At 41.7% G+C, this 19,196-nt stretch overlaps 1 protein-coding gene across 5 annotated transcripts in view; it reads right to left on the bottom strand.

Moving 5' to 3' along the window:
• The window catches only part of lrba (LPS responsive beige-like anchor protein), a 187,550-nt gene that overhangs the window by 120,915 nt on the left and 47,439 nt on the right, over positions 1-19,196 (bottom strand). For 3 of the 5 annotated variants that reach the window (XM_046047467.1, XM_046047463.1, XM_046047464.1), the window contains exons 22-30: positions 11,730-13,130; positions 11,415-11,602; positions 10,573-10,726; positions 9,678-9,858; positions 7,819-7,952; positions 7,101-7,208; positions 6,811-6,952; positions 6,071-6,428; positions 139-308 (exon numbers count right to left, since the gene is read on the bottom strand). In XM_046047467.1, coding sequence (XP_045903423.1) covers positions 139-308; positions 6,071-6,428; positions 6,811-6,952; positions 7,101-7,208; positions 7,819-7,952; positions 9,678-9,858; positions 10,573-10,726; positions 11,415-11,602; positions 11,730-13,130 — 2,836 coding nt within the window. The remainder of the gene's footprint in view (positions 1-138; positions 309-6,070; positions 6,429-6,810; positions 6,953-7,100; positions 7,209-7,818; positions 7,953-9,677; positions 9,859-10,572; positions 10,727-11,414; positions 11,603-11,729; positions 13,131-19,196) is intronic. The other 2 variants (XM_046047465.1, XM_046047466.1) reach the window with 2 other exon arrangements.

Here is a 19,196-nt window from a genome sequence, read left to right as displayed (position 1 = left end):
AATCTCTAAATAAATACTGTGTGTGTGTGTGTGTGTGTGTGTGTGTGTGTGTGTGTGTGTGTGTGTGTGTGTATGTGTGTGTGTGTGTGTGTGTGTGTGTGCGTGTGCGTGTGTGCGTGTGCGTGTGCGCACACTCACAAGCTGCAGAATCTGCAGAGGTGCTCTGGGAGGCGTCGTCAGAGGATACTACAGCGACGCTTTCGATAGGTGTCCCACCAGACACAGATGCAGCAGTGGTTGCTTGGATGGGTGTGGAAGTGCCTGGAGATGGTATCAGGCCAACTTTTTTGGGTGCAACGACGACACTTCTGTAGAGAGATCAGACAAATTATTCATTTAATTGTCACCCTGACAGAACTACTGTAAGAAAATGCTGACAGTGCCAATTCACAGCTAGCCTCAAAAGACTGTTATGTACACAGCATGGCTGGAACAACACCAGCTCCGTCATCAATCCATTAGACTGGAAGAGTAATTACAGGGCCACTTTACTGGCACAAAATATTTTAAAACAGTCACATTCATCTTGCCACACACCAAGCAGCTACCTGCAGCAGTCTTTCATCTGGAACAATACTCAAATCTTTTTAGCATGCCATAGCTAATTTTAAAAGATTACAATGGCTTTGTGAAGAAAAATGCATTTCATGTTCCTTGTTGATACATTACAGCATGAACTGTACAAGAAAAGTGCATAGTACATTTTTGTACGAAAGAAAAAACTCAAGCCCATTTTTTGGTCTATGTTTTCCATTTCTACAGTCCAAACTACATATCTAAAATTAAATATTTAAAAGCAATTCTTCTAAAATATTAAGTAGGGCCTATAAAGCTTGAAATTTTCCACTACCAGTGCCAATATCATATTAGTTATAGTATGCATTACCAAAAACAATAGTTTGAGGAATAGTATTCAACAAAACACTTTTTTTTCTTTTAATAAAATATGCCAAACTTCTAAAAGCATCAGTGTTTAACAATATATTAATGCAAGTATCTTTGCCTGAATAAAATACTGTCTAGCATTAGCCATGACTCTTGATTTCACCATTTAGATTTGAAAATTTCTGATTAAAGAATGAGTGAGAATGTACTGAGAACTTTCGTATTCAAACTACTTTTCCATCTGTTCAGCACAAATCCCTCGAATTTAGCTTAAACAGTTATCTATTCAATGATTATCCTGCTTCTTTAGATGTTCCTCCTGTGAAGTAACAGGAAGTGTTTCTCGTAGTGATGTGGTACGGCTGAGTGGAGTTCAATTCCCATCCGGCGAACAGCAGATGGGAGGAGAGGAGCATGCAGATAAGCTGTCAGTTTAGACCAGGGCTCTGACAGACCACTGGCCATATCAAAGAGACTCTGGCCCTGCTTATCAGTGCTGACACAGGGGAAGCAGGGTGTAATCACTGGCTACTGCTCCCTCTCAGAAACACAAAACAATGCAGGCTTACTGAGATATGCAAGCAATACATGGAATGAACAAATACTGAATATGGAAAGAAGGGGAGCATACAGACAAAATAGCTAATATACATTCCTGCACATTCCCAGAGTCAGTGTCTGTGTATGCTTTCATGCACACACACACACACACACACACGAGGGTAGTTGGGTCTGGCTCCCTATGGTGCAGACAGTAACCTGGCTGCAGAATCAAAGGCTGTCAGTTGATTTAAGGCAGCTGATCAGATCTATTAAAAGTTACAGTGAATGTTAAACCCTGACAGTTGACCTTTGCTTCAAGTGATCTATGATTTGAGAATAATAGAGCTGCATACGGATCCCAGTGGCTTGACAGTTGCACAATGTTTAAAGTACAAACACATACTGAGAAGGTCCAGAGTGATACATATAAACTGGAGAGTTTCTGGTAACTTTTTTCCTGATAGTGAGTGGGCTGGATGGTGGTATCAGGGAACAAGGGCGGCGCTGACGTGAAGCACCCCAGGTGTCAACAGCAGGGGAGAGAGAGACAGGGAGACAGAGGACCCCTGGTGTGTGAAGGCTGGGAGGGGGTGTGTGAGTGTCCACAAATATTTGAATATATGCATATGAGTGTACAAATAAATGCATGAGTGCACAAGTGTGTACGAGTCTGCCAGTGAACATGTCCGTGTATGCGTTTGGCCTTCCATCTGTTCCCCAGCAAAGGCCCAGTGAATTATTCAGTAGGTCATTAGCCACACTTATCATGAGTGGGCCGCCTCAGTCGATTAATCAGCCGTCAGCGGCCCCACTCAACCCACAAACAGGAGCCCAGGGCAATGTGTGTGTGTGTGTGTGTGTGTGTGTGTGTGTGTGTGTGTGTGTGTGTGTGTGTGTGTGTGTGTGTGTGTGTGTGTGTGTGTGTGTGTGTGTTAGGCAGAGTCTGAATTATTTAAAGGCTTTAACCTCCAATGGATAAGTGCAGTAAGCACTGTGATTCCAGTAATCTCTGCTATTTTAGGTAAAACAAGTGCGAGAATGAGTAAAGGAGTGTCAGTGGTGTGTGTGTGTGTAAAAATATCCTTCTCTAGAGTGTTAACCTTAGAGCCAACAACCCTGTGCATGTGAATGTTCAAAATTATTTAGTTATTTATTGACCACACACACACACCTTTCAAATTGACTCTAATAAAGTCCACATCATCTGACAGTTTCTCTGACTGTGATTTGATGATGATGGCTGGTGTGGGAGGGGCAATACCTTGATGACACTGGTGATTCATGTGTGGAGCAACTGGGACCTAAGGGTCTACAAAGTATGAGAATAGCAGGATCGCAGTGTTTTTCAAGTGTGCCAGTGAGTGTGTGCACACAAGTATATTGCACAGTATACATGTAATGTTTAGTGTATGCATCAGAGATGCATTGGTTGGATGTTATTTATTTAGAATAAGGGACAAACATGGGCCAAAGGCAGAAAAATTTAAATTTTGTCTTAAGTGGCAAGTTTTATTTTGTTAATTAAATACCTCACAAAGTTTTGGATATCCTTGTGTGGATATACTGTATGTACTTACATGTGGGTATGTGCAGGTGTATGTATTTCTATATGCATATACTATATGCTCTAAAGTGCAGCCCTCCTCCAATAAATCAGCAGGGGCGATATTGACTTGGTTTTTGAAGGGAGATATAGAAAAGGAGCACAATGAATGTTTTATAGGATGCCTTTCAAATGTGCTTTAGACATTATTTTTCTTCATTCAAGTTCAAAGTGTTTTAAGAGAATTAAAAAAAAATTAAGCTTCACCCTTTCTTCTTAAATATTGATATGTACGAACAGTATCAGCCACAAAAAAAACACAGTTAAGGCTCTTCTGAGTCTCAACAACTTAAAAGTCACTTGAAGCAACCAATAAAGTCCGCCAAGTTTTACAGCCAACAACAACCAGTTACAAAGGAGCTGATTAGTTTGAAGTTTGATGTAGGATCATTAGTAAGCTTGTTTCAGGTGTATAACAAAAGATGAACCTCTGTTTGCATTCACAGTGCTGAATACTTCATTCACAGAACCACACTTTGATTTTTAAAGTGTGATGTAGAAATAGTAAAGGGAGGAAAATGGTCTTCACTCTTTCAGTTGTGTTTGTCTCCGACATGCTTACCCTCTTCCTAAGCAGTACATTAACAACACTTCACCATCAACAAAAGTCATCAGTACATCAGCTTTCACATGCATGCAGAGTCTGCTGCCAGGAATGCAAACAACTGCACCATGTATATCCCAATGTCTAACACGCACATATTCTGCTGAACCATGCAGCCTAAATCACCGGCTTGTACAATGACACTGTTTAGTTCTGGTTAGTGTCAGCAAATATTTGCAGACTGGCTGTCATAACAGGGGCATGGTGGCTGAGAAATGGATGGGAGAAATCCAGGTCTCCACTAGTAAATAAATCAGTAGGGATACTTCACCCCCTGACCAACCCACAGTTGGTCAGGGGGTGATCCCAGCTTCTTTCATACATTAGTCTCGTAAATCCAGCCTTCTGGGTAAGTGGAAAGTTGCAATGTTTTGGCAGGAGATGTCAGTGTAGTATGTCAGCTCTGGCTTGTACTGGTGTCACTGGGAGACTTACGGGTTAGTGGGAGATGCTGAGCAGTGAGAGTCATTACCACAAGATCATAAACATTAAACAGGTCCACATGCATGGTAGGCAAAACCGGTATAAGTAAGGCTTAGAGACAGCGGGCTGAAAAAGAGCGGTAAACTGTAGAGATAAGAGAATACAGGTACAAAGCTAAAGAATGACGTGCCTAGTAGGGTAGTTCTGACCAAGGGACATCAAAATAATTTGATATCTCGACAATTTCAATAATTATTACATTTTTTAGGTCAGGACAAACACCTGTTTTGGTCTCTATAGCTTATTTCCCTGTTCATGAAATTGTATGGGGGGTGAATTTTATTTAACTCACCTGTTTAACTTATATTAAGGATTAAAGTTATGCATAATTAAGGGCATGGCAGCTTTGAGTGACAGGTGGGTGCCATGACAGGTGGCTTGCTGGATCAAGCAGGCTTCATTTGGCCCTCCTCAGTTCCTCTTTGCCCATTTAGCCGGGAGAAAATGGTCACTGTATTTCAAAGAGACTACGTCCATGCTTTATACAGTCTAAGTTAAACGCATAAACGAGCCATACCTTTACACTGGGTGACTTTGGGTTCCTTCAGTCCCATGAACATGGGCAGTGTAGTTTATTTTGAGTCCCAGATAAGCTGTGCTGCTGCTGTAAAGAGTGCACCAAATGTGTATTAATCCATAGCTGACATTATTCCCTGACAAAATCTATTTCTGTTATGTGACATTTGCTACAATCTTAGGAAATTCTCTCTCTCTCTCTCTCTCTCTCTCCCTCTCTCTCTCTCTCCCTCTCCCTCTCCCTCTCTCTCTCAGAGGCTCCCATAGGCAGAAAGCGAGCTGTTAGTCTATGTTCTCCAGCTCTCCTGACGTCCTCTCTTCCTACTGAGTGTGCTCAGCGGACAGGAGCCAGTCTAATCCCCCTGATATGAGGAGTGCCCTGAGACCTGACAAAGCATTCCTCAGATAAAGACACACGATCACAGAGATGCCGTGGAATTCCCATAGTTGGGGGTAGGTGGACTGACTAAGTGTGTTTGTGAGAGACAGAGAAAAAAAACGGAGAGATGTTTTCTTCAGTACATGAGAACCTTGACTTGACATCACCCCCATGGAGATTTCTTCTCCCCCCCCCCCCCCTTTTACCATCACTCCCTCCTCTCTCAGTCTCTACCACCCTCTCCCTCCCTCTCCCGTTTGTCTGTCTCAGAATCAACGCTCTAAATGCAAACCAGACATCAGTGACCATCCTCTCTCACCTGGGCCCGTCTGCAGCTTCAGAACCCGGCTCTGCTTTTGAAGCCTAACTCCTGACTGTTCACCCTTGCACCTCCAGGGGGTAATGCAAATTATACAGCTTTTATGCCAGAAAAAGGGGGATACCACTTCAAATGTTAGACAGGGTAAGACGAGCAGCAGGAGAGATGAAAAAGAAAGTCGTTAAATATCAGTAACGCAGTGAAAAGAAACAGCTTCCTGCCAGTTTCGTCTCTCTGTCTCTTTATCCCAGACATGCCTCCTGTTTTCCTTAAGACACATTCTTTGTAAGGTGGTTTGCTTGGGACCTCCCTCGACAGCTAAAAAAAAAAAAAAAAAAAGAACAACGGGAGTAAGGGGGGAAGCGTCTGATACCACGATTCCCTGGTTCAAAAGGATTTCTGTTACAGAATGTTTTTCAAGATCCACCAAAGCTTCCTCTGAGCATATCAAGCAAAGATGTCTTCAAGGTCTGACTTACAAAGATCCCATACAGTTATGTTGGGAAACATGGAATGAAACTGTCAACTGTGAAGGTTGAGAACCACAAGCATATATACACCATATGGGCTCTTGAGAAACTGATGAAGCCGTCAGGTCTGCACCCATGTCAACACTGGAGGATTTTTTAGTACAGATTTTATTCCCACATGCCCAACATGAGCAGAGCAGAAAAATATGATTTTCTATAAACAGTGGTATATATGTATATCAAGCCATGTTTGAATCTGAGCCCTCACCTATCAAATGACCGGAACTGCAGCATTGAGTCTCTGGCCGCATCGCCCACACTTCCTAGAAATGCTGGTGGCAGCAGACTTGGGTCCACCATGATGTCATCAGCTGGAGTGCTCACTAGGCTACGCAGAATGTCCTTCACATTCTTGCCCTTTGAATCAGCGGGCAGAGAAGCTCTGACCTCAGAAGACAGTGTAGACAGGGCCTCTGAGATGGCATCTGGACCGTGAGTCACACCAGAGGATGACAAGTCTGCCTCGCTTGCAGCGGTTGAGGTGTGGTCATCACCGATGCCAGAATCATAACGCCGGAGAGAGACTCCATTCTCCACTTCCAGTCCACCAGAAACGGCACCACTATCTAAGAAGACACAAATAATAAGAAAGTTGAGCAATAAAGGCACGGCATATGAAAGATTAATTACTTCACATAAAAATGAATCAAGTAAAGATGAATAATGGGGAAGAAAACAAAACAAAATCTTGCTGCAGAAAATTCTGGTTATTTTTTAGACTTCTCTCAAATCTCTGCCATTTTTCTTATTCTATAGTTTAATACGGTGCAATACTGTATAGATCAAACATCCTTTAAAAAATTATTCGAGAAGACTCTAAAGTGGACAAGAAGAGACATGACGTCAAGAGGTTGTATATATTCTAGACAAGGCTTTATATGGAGGAGCAGAAAAAGACACAGAACCGCTGCATTACAGATGATTTCTTTCTTTGGAGTTGCTGTATACCTGTGCTCCTGGCAGACTGCGATCGTTGAGGGTGTTTCTTATCATTGTGGGGCTCCAGGATGTCGCGGTACTTTGACACCATGAGGACTGAGATGAAGTAGACAACAGCAAGAGCCAGAAACTGAGCCTGCTTACTGTCCTCCTGAAACAAACAACATACACTAAACAATCTGTGTGTGTGTGTGTGTGTGTGTCTTCTTCAGAAAGCAGTGATAGCTGAAAAATTTTAACGGGTGTTACACACACTGTGTTATGACCGTACATTAACATTAGTTTTCTGTATAACTCACAATATCTCTGAAGACGACAGCCCTGAGGCGGTTAATGTCCATGTCCTGAAGAAGCCGGTCCAGGTCGCTGATTGGAGACATTCCACCTGTCACTGCATCAACAGGACTCTGCATACATGCATGGAAATCAAACCATTACCACATGACATGTATTACTGACTCCAAAGTGCAAGTAGCATGTGTATTTTTACACCAATCAGGATGTTTATTAATCCATGCGCATTTCATGTAGCAGGGTAAGGTTTCACAGCTTAGGGGAGCTATCCCTCCTGGGATCATGTCCTTAACATAATGTCTTTTCTATGAAGCCACTGAATTATAAATGAGCTTTAACACCCGGTTCAGGGAAAGACAACATGACTTTTACTGGAAGCCACTGTATCAAATCAAAGGGGCAATGACGACAGGCCTCGTCTTGTGTCACAAATAGCAACCAGTGTGGTAATATAATAAGATATGAGCTAATGCAGTAACACTTGGTTGTTGTTGGTGAGCAGGATAAAAGGACAAAGCTCCTTATGGTTTACTATTGAGTACAGGAAAAGGGCAGAGGAAGATGCAGCTAGAAAAATCGCAAAGGTTGAGTAGTACATGAGTGAGAGTGGATTACTGAGATTTGTATGTATTTTGGGGGAAAATTATAAATAAATTCAACAACAGCAGAGGAAGTGTAGAAAACATAGAAAAGTAATAAAGTGAGTAGATTTGGGTTACTTGCCTGTGCGGCTGTAGACTTTGCTGCTCCAAGCACAGTGCCGGACATGGCTGTGTAACTGCGTGCTGAGCCCTCTGTGCCATGCTTACATTGGGCTTGCTGACACTCCAGACAGTTTCTCACTGCCATAGCGCACACTGGGAGGGATGGAGACGCAGATCATAGAAGTCATTTTTAGACTTTTAGATTCTATTTTTAACATTACACTTAAGTCCCTAAAAAGAGATGGCATCAAAAGTACATGGAAAAAAAAATATAGGAACCTCTGAAAATCCATCTCATAAACTAAAGAAAAGCACAACAGGAGCAGCTGAGAGAGACAAAAACAAAGGAGAAAAAGTGGGGCCACGACAAGGTCAGTGCTCTGGCCAACTCTGGCAGCATCGTTCACTCTTCCCTGCTCCACCTCCCCTCCCAAGGTCATAGTGCAAGGGTGTGCTCTTGAATCACAGCCACTGTGTGCGGCTCCCATAACAAATGACACTGCTAGGGTGTGCACATGCTGAGTAGGCAGCAAGATACGTCCTTTGTTGGAAAAAGTCTTGTGGTCCGACAAGTTTAGGTGGGTTCAAAACTGGCACACTTACCATTTGTAATCTAATGTGCTACTCCTCTGTTGGAGCCTCACCCAACCCCCGCTGCTCTGTACTTGACAACTGACAAATGCTAACTCTGAGCCATTTAGATTACGAAGTAGGGAATTATTCCGTCTGGAAATGGGCTCGCTTTTTCCATTAGGACTACTCTTTCATACGACCATTTATAAAAAGAGAGGGGGAGGGAGGGGTGGAGAAGCTGAAACCTTGTTACAGTCTTCCAAAATCAGATTAGGTGCCAGCAATGGGGAGCACATACCTCATCAAATATTCATTTCATAACGGCTGCTTTCTAAAACTGGACCTGTAGTACGGTGGCATTGCTTTCCTGCCAGCAGCAACGGTAGTTTGATAATATCTGAGAGGAGAAGTGGTCTTTGTATAACAAGTGCATTTTGAAAGCCTTCTTGTTTATAACGTTCACTGTAATGAGGATCTAAAAGCAAAAACTGATACCTGGCTATGCACCATTACATATATGGAACCAAGCATGAAGAAATGACTTAAATTAGTGTAGAAAGTATTGCAACACTTTCACGCTGAAGTGAGAGTGTGTGTGTGTGTGCATTCTGAGTCGATCTGTGTTTGCTGAAAAAGGTGCATGACGTAAAATGAATAATGCACGAATTTCAATCTTTTATTCAACTAGAGTGTAGCTTGGCTTTTGATGCTGTCAGAGGAATCTGTAATAGACTGGAACAGAAGGAAGAAAAAGGCCTCGGGCTACACTGCAGTACAGTACAGCCAAGGCCATTATGTAGAACTCACTATATCATGATAGCAGCCATTTTAGAGTGTTGCCATGCAGTGGGGTTATAATAACAAGATAAGAGAGTACTGATACGGGTAGAGTGAAAGAGGCGAGGGAATGAGAGCAGCGGCTAGAGATGGAGAGGAAGGCGGTAGAAAAGAAAGAGAGATCACAGAAGGGAGGGTCAAAAAGGCTACAGGGAGCCATGACTGAGAGTAATACAAGAGGCTACTGCCGACTAATATGAGGTGGATCGATGAACAGGGAGGGACAGAGGGCTTGGTAAAAGAAGGAGATAAAAGACGGAAATTCAGAGAGGAGGCGCAGATGAGCAGAAAGACAGCTAAACAAAAAATGTGCAGGGTTCAAGAAATATAAAAATAGCATAGACAAGGGAAAGAATGTATAAGATTAAAAGCAAATGGGCAATTTTAGGAACAATAGCTCTCATAAAATAAAAGAGTTAGACCAAGTGATGGAGAAAAGGAACAAAACAAAAACATCAGGATGCGTACCAAGTCGAAGGCACTGCCGGAGGATGCCTCCTGACGACATGTTTTTCTCAGCTTCTATTTCAGTGAAGTTGAGGGAGCTGGCAAAGATGAGAACATCCACGAGGTTGATGAGGCGCTGTAAGAAGGTGACCGAAGTCTCCACTGTCAAGCCTTGAGATGGTTCAATGTTCTCTAGCTCATGCTGGTAGCAGAGAGAGGAACATTTCCACAGTTAATTAATGCATAAGTAATCGAGAAAGTAAAGCAAACACCTTTCAGTATAAATTAACTGTTCAATTCAGTCATTCAGACAATTTTACAAAACTGAAAACAGCAATATCAAAACAGAGTTACAAATGAAGCGAGGACTGCATGAATGATGGGGAAAAAAATATGAATCTGTGAATGTATTTTTTTTTCTGTTTTTTATTTAATGTTAACTTTATTGGCAAGATATTTTCAAGTAGAAAAAAATTTAAATATATTTACAAATTTTACTAAAAATGCATCTAAAATGTATTGTATGTAAGGAATATGTGTGATAACTACACTGATAAAACATCCGCCTGATAGCAGATTATTTAAAATTGGAATTTGTTACATTCAGTTGCTCGGTTACAGGCTGCATGTAACTCAATGTAATTGAATTATAATGTAATTGAACATCAACCTGTTTCTTACACAGGCCAGTAAAGTAATTGGCAGGGGCAAAGAATCACGTAAGAGAGCAGCAGTCAGACAACACAAAAACAAACTAACAATGTTAGGAAGCAGCTAACCGTAGTCTAATGTGATTGGGAAAGGTCAATGTGGATGGATAACTTCCTGCGAGCCATCGCTATATATACAGCCACAGTTGAGTGTGCGCACACACACACACACACAAACAAACACACACATATGTCAGGAGACTCACAGAGGAAGAAGTGGCAGCAGAGAGCAAAGGTAAAATGCCTCCGCAAGCCATGATGAGGTTGTCCACCACCTGGGAAATGAGGTGTATACTGTTGTGGACAAACACGACGTTCTCACTGCTGTTCACAAAGTCCAAAATTGTCTTTGTGGAGTGACTGAGAGACAGAGGACAAAAACATTGCGTTGTTAACAAAACACAAAATAGAATACAAGCAGAATATAACCTTTTAGAAATATGAGACTTTGAGAGCATGTTTTTGGTGAGTAATTCTATTATTTGGCTCTAAATAACACAGTGGCTTGCCTACAGATCAGACTGTTTACGGTTCTACCCTAGCTGCTTACATTCAAGGTTAAAAAAATCCAACATATCCCATCTTTACAAAAACATTTCCTGTGCTTTGGTCTACACCTCATCAAGTGTCCTCAATGGTGCATGGATGAAGCATCCACAGAGTCTTCATTTTTTTGTTTAATTTAATCTGAAGTACTGCTTCATGCTACTACAAATATTTCTGGCCAATATATTATTTTGCCTTTAAATGAGTAATTATGCAAAGGGAAATTCCTGATTTTGAAACACAGCAAATAAAACAGTTTATAAAGTGAAGTACTTCCTGTTTACACAGAAGCAGATGTAAAAACTTCCCAGTAACAAAACAAAGACTTCTGAAGGACACTTTCAGACACATGTACAACTTGAACAAGGCTTGTGAGATTTAATTTTCTGTCTGACTCTCAGAGGAATGAAAAGCCAATAACCTTTTTTCCATTAATCAATTAACAAAATGATTGTTAGCTAAAAGCATTAGTAAAGTCAGAGTCAGCAGACTGTTACCCTACCTCCTCCACATCTGGACATCTGTCTCAATAGAGAAGAGCAGGTCAGTGAGGAGGCGTTGGTGCATGTGCGACCAGCGAAACTCTGGGATACGAAACATGGTGGAACGAGGGGCCGAAGTGCTGCCATCTCTCTGCTGACCTGAAGACCCTCCTGCTGCTGCTGCCGCCGGCTGGCCTTGACTTGTTCCCTATAGAGAGACACCAGTTATACACAATTAGCTTGAACATAAGGATTTAGAACTGAAACAGACCAATTACATTTAAGATAATTTTGTTAAAGTAGAAAAAACACAAAAAGAAAAAATAATGACATACTGTTGTAGAGGTTGTAGAGGTCACCTTCAGTTCAAGTCTCTCTGTGTCTAAGGCCACGTTGGACACGTCCAGTCTGGCAATTTTGATCTCTTTGGTCTTGCTGACAGAGTCTGTACTCTTCTGGGGGCCAGAGCTGGAGGCGGCGGTGCTGCTGTCTGGGGGACTGGACGGGGTTTCCTCTTCAGTGGTGCCGGTGGTCTCTGAAGGCTGGCTAGGTGATGTGGAGTCTGATGCTGCTGCAACCTCCTGGGCTGTAGAGGGCAGTGCGGTATCTATAGGCTGCTGGTGTGCGGGAGCAGTTTCGGTTATGGGGTAAGACTCTTTAACTTTATCTTTGGGTGGCTCTGCCAGACTTTGTTCAGGTGTTACAGCTGGAGGAGTCTGACTCTCCAAACCAGACACCTGTTTCTCTTCAGTTTCGCTCTTTTCAGTTGTTTCCTCTATTCTAATCTCCTGCTCCTCATCCTTTTCTTTGTCCGTCTTCATCTCATGTCTCTCCTGATCGCTTTTCTCGCCTTCATCTTCAAGTTTATTTTCCTCCTTTTTTCCTACCTCCACTTCCTCTCCGGCAGTAGCAGAAGCATAAGAGGACTCCTCCTGGCTATCATCAGCATCACTCCGATGGATCTGGTCACTAACAGACGACACGTCAACCAGATCCTCATTGAAGACCGAGGCTCCGCCCTGCACACTGTTCTCCAGACAGACCGCAGTCTCAGGTGACGTTTGGTTAGTCTTACTCTCTTGTTCTGAAACCATTGGCAGTTCTCCATCTGCTTCATTCAAAGAGTCTTCTGTCATCGAGTTTGATGATTCACCTTTGTTAAGTTCACTCTCAGATTTTTCATCATCTGCATCAACACCAGCAGATGTAGCAGAGTCTCTACCCACTTCCATTGCTTTCGTGTCATTTGTCTCAGCCTGGTCACTAACTGATATTTGTAGATCATCCGTGGAAGCCTCAGTCTCTGGTTCCTGCTCGTTGGTCTCTTCACTCTGTTCCTCTGTGTTGTTTTTTTGTGTCACAGTGGCTTCAGTCTCTTTTCCAACACCTGAGCCATCCTTGGAAGGCTCCTGAGTCTGCTCATCTTCTTCGGCTCTGGCCAGGATGTTGGACACAGTGATGGACATGTGTCCCCTTTCAGCTTCTGGTGTGCTGGAGGTGATGGTAGAACTAGATGCTGAGTCAGCGGACTTCTGGGACAGTTCATCCACTGTGAGCTCAATGACAGTGGAAGGGGCCATATCCTCAGCAGGTCGCCCGTTAACACTTTCCATGGTCTCTGAGCTTTGGCTGACACCAGAGATTGTTCGGATAGTGCTCTGGGAGGCTGCAGACTCCTGACGCTGGTACTGACTGAACATACGCGACAGATTTTCTTTGTGTTGCTCAAAGGCTACCTGTGAAACACAAAAGACTATGTTCAGTGTATGAAACACTGATGTCTTTGCACCACCAATCTATTCAATTGGTCCATCTTTGAATCAAATGGTTATTCAGTTTTGGGTTTTTTTTTACAACTTGGGTCTTAGATTTGTTTTGGCCATCATTTTAATCAATTATGATGACGTTTTACTTACCAAAGTAACTGTTGAGATCTGAGAACACAGTGACATTGCTACAATGAAGTCCAACAGGCCAGGAAACTAGTCAGACTATCAAACATGTTGTAAAACAAGACAGCTTCCAGAATATTTATACTACTTTATTGGGAGTTAAAAACTGATAGTGAGTGCACCTGTAAGGTCATTGTACAGTAAAACATGTGTGCACACAACTACAGTAAGTACAGTAGATTAAAGTGGAACCAGGAAATCGGTCTGTGAACTGTGGTGGATGTTGACAAGGTTCTAATAACGGAGTCAAAAGTTTGGCTAACCAGATTACAAATTACACAAATAAGACCAGAATTGTTATAAACCCGAAGTATCCTTCATGTGCATTTACTGCAATACCGTTTTATTGATTGGACATTTAAACATCACAATAAAATTACTGCCATCATTTTAGTTAATGATACATGTCAAACATATTAAACAACACACTTTTTGTAGTTATTTCATGATGTATCAGTAGTTCTACATAAAAATTCCACTTTCTTATGGTCATCAACTAAACCCTCCCTCTCTCTAACTGACATCCTCTGGTTTACACTTTCAGCCATTTAAATATATATAAAAAAAATAAACATGTCACGGCATGCTCTAACACCGTGTTTCCTCTGGAAACATCAAATTATGGAAGCAAGATATTCTCAAAATGCTCTTTAGTTGTGGGCGTGTTACTATATCTAACCACTGGGACCATTTGCAGCTAAATGTGCCTTATTTAGAACTTTTATTTCTCTTATGTGCAGCTGCACAGCCTATTAACCTCTATCAGTCTTCTTACATCTGATATGGGAAGACTAGACTGCTAGTCTTTAACGACAATGGTCTGCAGTGGCATTTGAGGAAAAGCCCATCCATGTAAGCAGTCATAGATTAGCAGTAGATACTATTAGTGTGTGTCTGCTGGCTGTGCTGAGTGCGTGTCCAGCATCGGCAAATCCTCCCACGCCTAATTTAAGACCCTGCATTAATCACTGGGCTTGGAGGACAGAAAGTCAAAGATGGGTTGGTGGTGGAGGGGGGGGATGAAACTAGACCCACTTTGCTGTTTTTTCACCTGAGGCTGTTTGGACGGAAGGAGAGAGAGCGAGAAAGCGAAGAGAGAGAAACAAAGAAACGCCAGAGATCAAAAGGAAGAAAAAAAATTAGAAATTGCAAAGGAGGAAGAGAAAAGAGAGCGAGTTATTGAAAGTGGAAGAAAGGAAAGGGAGAGAAAGAAGCTGATTATTTGTAATTAATTAGGCATTATTGTTCTAAATTAGCCGGCTACACGAGTGCTCATTAATCTTCTGTAGTGGGAAGCAGTGAGTGGTAATCCATAGCTGTTTTCTGAGTGCACAGCCTGTTCTAAATGCGCCAGTAGTCTGTCTCTTCCTCTCCTCCTCTTTCCCAGTGATCACACACCAAGACCTTCTACCCTATTAGTTTGAGCTTAATTTGACATTTAGCATTTTTAGCAATTAAAAGGCTGCATTCAGAGTGCACTGCTATGGAAATTATGCAGGAGAGCAGTGCAGAACATAACGTCATAGACTCAGGATGCAGCCTGTACATTAAGATGATGTATGCTGGCCTTAAATGGGGCTCTGCAACAGATCCAGTTACCATTAGACAGAGGTAGTATATGTCGCTGTGGTTTTTAAAAGAGCGTTTAGCCTTGCTACAATGTATAGAAACTGCCTTGGGTGGCTAAGGCATCAGTGCTGATCTAATCTAATTTCATTCTACTCCATGACTCGGCCTGGCCTCAATAGGGTATGGAAAAATGTTATGGTAATGTACAAAAACATGGTGGGCTTTTCTAATGTGACAGGTAACATGGTATTAACTGCGCAGCACAGCCAGATCATACATAAGACCTGACATACTTTGGAAGGGGACCCGCCATCATAAACAAAAACACACGGCAATACATCAATAAGGCATGTTTCTGTAGTTTCACTTCTCCTCTTTCCTGCAGACAAGCAATACCTGCTGCATTTCCAAAACAAGGCAAATCTATAAAGAAGCTAGAACTTCCATTGTCCCCACGTCTGTGCTGTAGAACTGATCTGGAATAAGCAATGCCCCACACCACGGCCTGTTAGTGTGGGTAAGGGTGGCAACGTGCTGATCTTGGGAGACCCTCACAGTAGGAGCCTGGGAGTCCCCATTTAGATAAAGAGATAGAGACCGACCACAAAACAAAGGGGAAATGGGGAGGGCAGCATGGCTTTAATCCGATTAGCTAAATGCAATTCCTCCTCCAAAATCAATGTCATCTGCTACTGCTCTGCTGGCTGTGTGGTTTCGCCCTTATTCACAATATCTTCCTTTCTCACTCCTTGTAAAAACATTTTTCTTCGTAGTTTTCTCCTGCCCATCTGATCCAGCGATATGTATATAGTCTTTATCTGTCATCTCTATCACAACCATTGAAAGACAAGCTGGACCCTTCAGGATACTGTACACTAAAAATGTTTAAAGCCAACCACATAAATTCATGCAGTTTCCATCAGCTGATTATTATACAGTTCATTTTGATATTTGAACATTTATTTGAGAATTAAAAACATAAAAAGATAGATTTGCTTTCTACTGGATAGTATAGACAACAGTTGATGCATGGCTATTAATGTAGCATTGGCTTTTTTGTCTCAATAACCTCAGAGGGCAAACTCTGCATGGCCAAACTATTCTACATTTCACCATGAACTGAACAAGGTGATAAGTTACAATTAAATTAGATTCTTCCAAATATGCTCATCTTCTAAACATAATTATAAAATAACCAGCTCATAATGTATATTCCCTTTTGTCAAAAGATCTGTTGGCTCATTTCTGCTCATATTTATCTTTGGGGTAAAACGTCTGACAGGTATAATGAAGTTAGCTAACAGTGGGAGTCTGAAGGACAGCGGGACCTTCACGCCCCAATCTCTTTCTTTTGGAGATCTCCTTGTTCTCAAACTGATTTGTGTGCAGAGATGGACGAGGGGCACCTTGGGCGTGTGTGTGTGGGCTGAGTGTGGGAGGGCTGTTGTATCAACGTGCCCACCTGCAGGAACATCTGTCTAGTCACAGAGATATATTCATATGCAGATCCACTTTCTTCCTAATGACTGACATAGGAGGATATACACGTACAAACAGTAACACAATGCACACAGATTTATTTTAATCTCAAAAAATTTAACGTCTCAAAAAATCATAACCAGGCTGTTAATGCCTCTTGCTAGTGTATCATTTTCCAGTAGACAAAAACTGTATTAAATTTAAAGTCTCTGGGTGTCCAGTAAACCATCTCAATTCATGGCAACAAGAGCTGCTTGGGCAGTGACAAGAGCCAATCACAATGTAGATCGGAATGACTGTCCAAATAATGATAACATACTAACTATAGTGAATTTAGCAATTCTGTTCGCTGATCACAGACAGTCAAAGCTTCATGTCAGTAGCTCCTCCTGCTCTTTCATGAGTTTTTGGAAGGTGTCAGTGAAGAAGGAGTTAAACATCCAGAGTTTTGCATAGCCAATAAAATGAGCAAAGGGACTGAACTCTGGACAGAAACTCAAAAATTAAAACTCATACTGGTAAACTTTCTTTTCAACTATATAACAAACCTGTGCCTTAAATACAAAACACAATAAACAGTACAAAGATTCTTAGTCATGGACTGAAGTCTCAACTAGAAAGACTGTCTCTACTAGAAAAGAGGTGAAAACGTGCATTCAGCATGAGGCATATTATCTCAATACATGCAAAACTGACAACTTTACCACAGTTGACACAAAATTAGAAAGACTATGTAGAGAAGTGTGCAAATATGTATTTGTGAATGCATATATGCACTTATCAAGAGGCTCCCGGTGGGCTGGTTGTATTTATGAGGCCTTGTTTCTCTGATTGTTCTTGCACGGTTCCGATGAATATTCAATGGACTCGGAGAGAAGGGCTTCCTAGAGCCCAAGAGAAAAGGAAGGCAAAGAGAAAATGCGCCTAGTAACTCACATTCACACAAATGCGCACACACGTGTGCACACACGTACACTCACACACACAATCATGCGCACACACACAGCCCTGCAGCAGTGGGAGGAGAGAGCAACAGTGACAAACAGCTTTGGTGCTACAAAGGTGGCAGGAAATCTATCAAACGGGACAATAAAATTGCAATTGAGTTTCTTTAGGTTTTTTTTTTATAACAGATGCATGTATCTTGGTGGCTAGCACCCGCTGAAACTATCCAAGTCCCTGTACATGCATTTGTGTGTGTGTGTGTGTGTGTGTTTCACATCTTACAAGAGCATGGGTTTATTCACACACCTTATGTGTGTGAAATGCTGTTGTTAGAGGAGTGCTGGGCATTGTAACTACAGTCAAGAAGGAACAGCATTAATCTTGTGCAATTATAGGAAAAAAAGGCAATTACAGCCTGTCGTGTACAAAGAACAATAAACAATTTCTGCACAACACCAACCTAGACACTGCTACGTTCCAAAGTGAGACCCCAACACTCTGTAGCTATATGAACAGATGAAATAAGAACAAAAGCTGCAGCTGAAACTAAATCCTACATGGACAAAATATATATCATAAATAGCTATAGTAAAATATCTGAATATTATATATTAACTAATTATATTTTATAACAACGCAATCGAATTGTTATATTTGAGATTATGTGTGTATTATACAGAAGGATAATACAAATGTTTTTAAATATTTAAACAGTGATGTAACGACCGTACAATCCAGTAAATTATGCAGACCTCTGCTGATGTACATACATGTTATATTTCACTGTCATGGTTTCACTGTCACCACAGTGTGCCCTCATCAAATACCGTCCTAGACTTTCATTTGTACATGTTTTATTTTTGCTACAGTGTTCAGAGGTCTGGAGACACATTGTGGTTTCAGAGCATTAAGCATTCAACACAAGCCATCCTGCTAACTGCTGCCTTCATGTTGATATTCTCCCAGGCAGTATGGCTGTGCCCCCTACTGGACGCCAACACTCACAGCACTCCAATGCTACAGTGAAGCTTCTCATATCACAAGCACTTCTTTAACTCAACCTTCAATCTTCCAGGCTTAAAACCCCCCCAGACCACAATCTGACACCAACCTCAATTACTTCACTGCTTTGGAACAGAGTAGTGTAATATGATATCAACAGTGAATTTCTAAAGCAGTATTTTGAATTCAGCTTTTGGAAATAAGAAGTGCCAGAAGTTTATTTTTATCTGTACAACGTGAAAGAAAGAGACTCTATACATAAATAAAGGGCTGGTGGAACCATTGGTTTATACTGCAACTAGCTTTTCAATTATAATCACCGTTTGGCTTCCATAGCTTAATCTGATGGGCACTGAGAGGCAAGGCTCAATTACTGTGCTAGCCTACGCCACGAGTTAGAGGGTCAGACGATAATGCTCTCTAATTTCTTATTTGATGAATTGCATTATGTCAGATTCAAACTAAACATACGGGTGACAGAACTGATGGCGCTGACTGAATACTGTCTCTTTGGCTGGAATCAAACTGAGGACGAGGGTTACGGTTACAGTCATGTGGTGAATGTTTAGGCTGACAATACCGAAGCAAGATGTGAGTGTGTTTGCAAAAGTGTGTGTGTGTGTTCTTGTGTTTACTACAGAGAGATAAAGACTGTGTGAGGTAAAAGGAAGAGAAACAGATTGTCAGAAACGTACTGTAACACAAAAAAATTTCCACAGAGAAAGATAAACAAAGCTGTGTCTAACTCGTGTGTGTGTGTGTGTGTGTGTGTGTGTGTGTGTGTGTGTGTGTGTGTGTGTGTGTGTGTGTGTGTGTGTGTGTGTGTGTGTGTGTCGTGCAGGGATATAATGAGTG

Source organism: Micropterus dolomieu, linkage group LG04, assembly GCF_021292245.1.
Source record: "Micropterus dolomieu isolate WLL.071019.BEF.003 ecotype Adirondacks linkage group LG04, ASM2129224v1, whole genome shotgun sequence".
NCBI classification, from domain to species: Eukaryota; Metazoa; Chordata; class Actinopteri; order Centrarchiformes; family Centrarchidae; genus Micropterus; species Micropterus dolomieu.
This window is presented reverse-complemented; position numbering and strand designations above follow the sequence as displayed.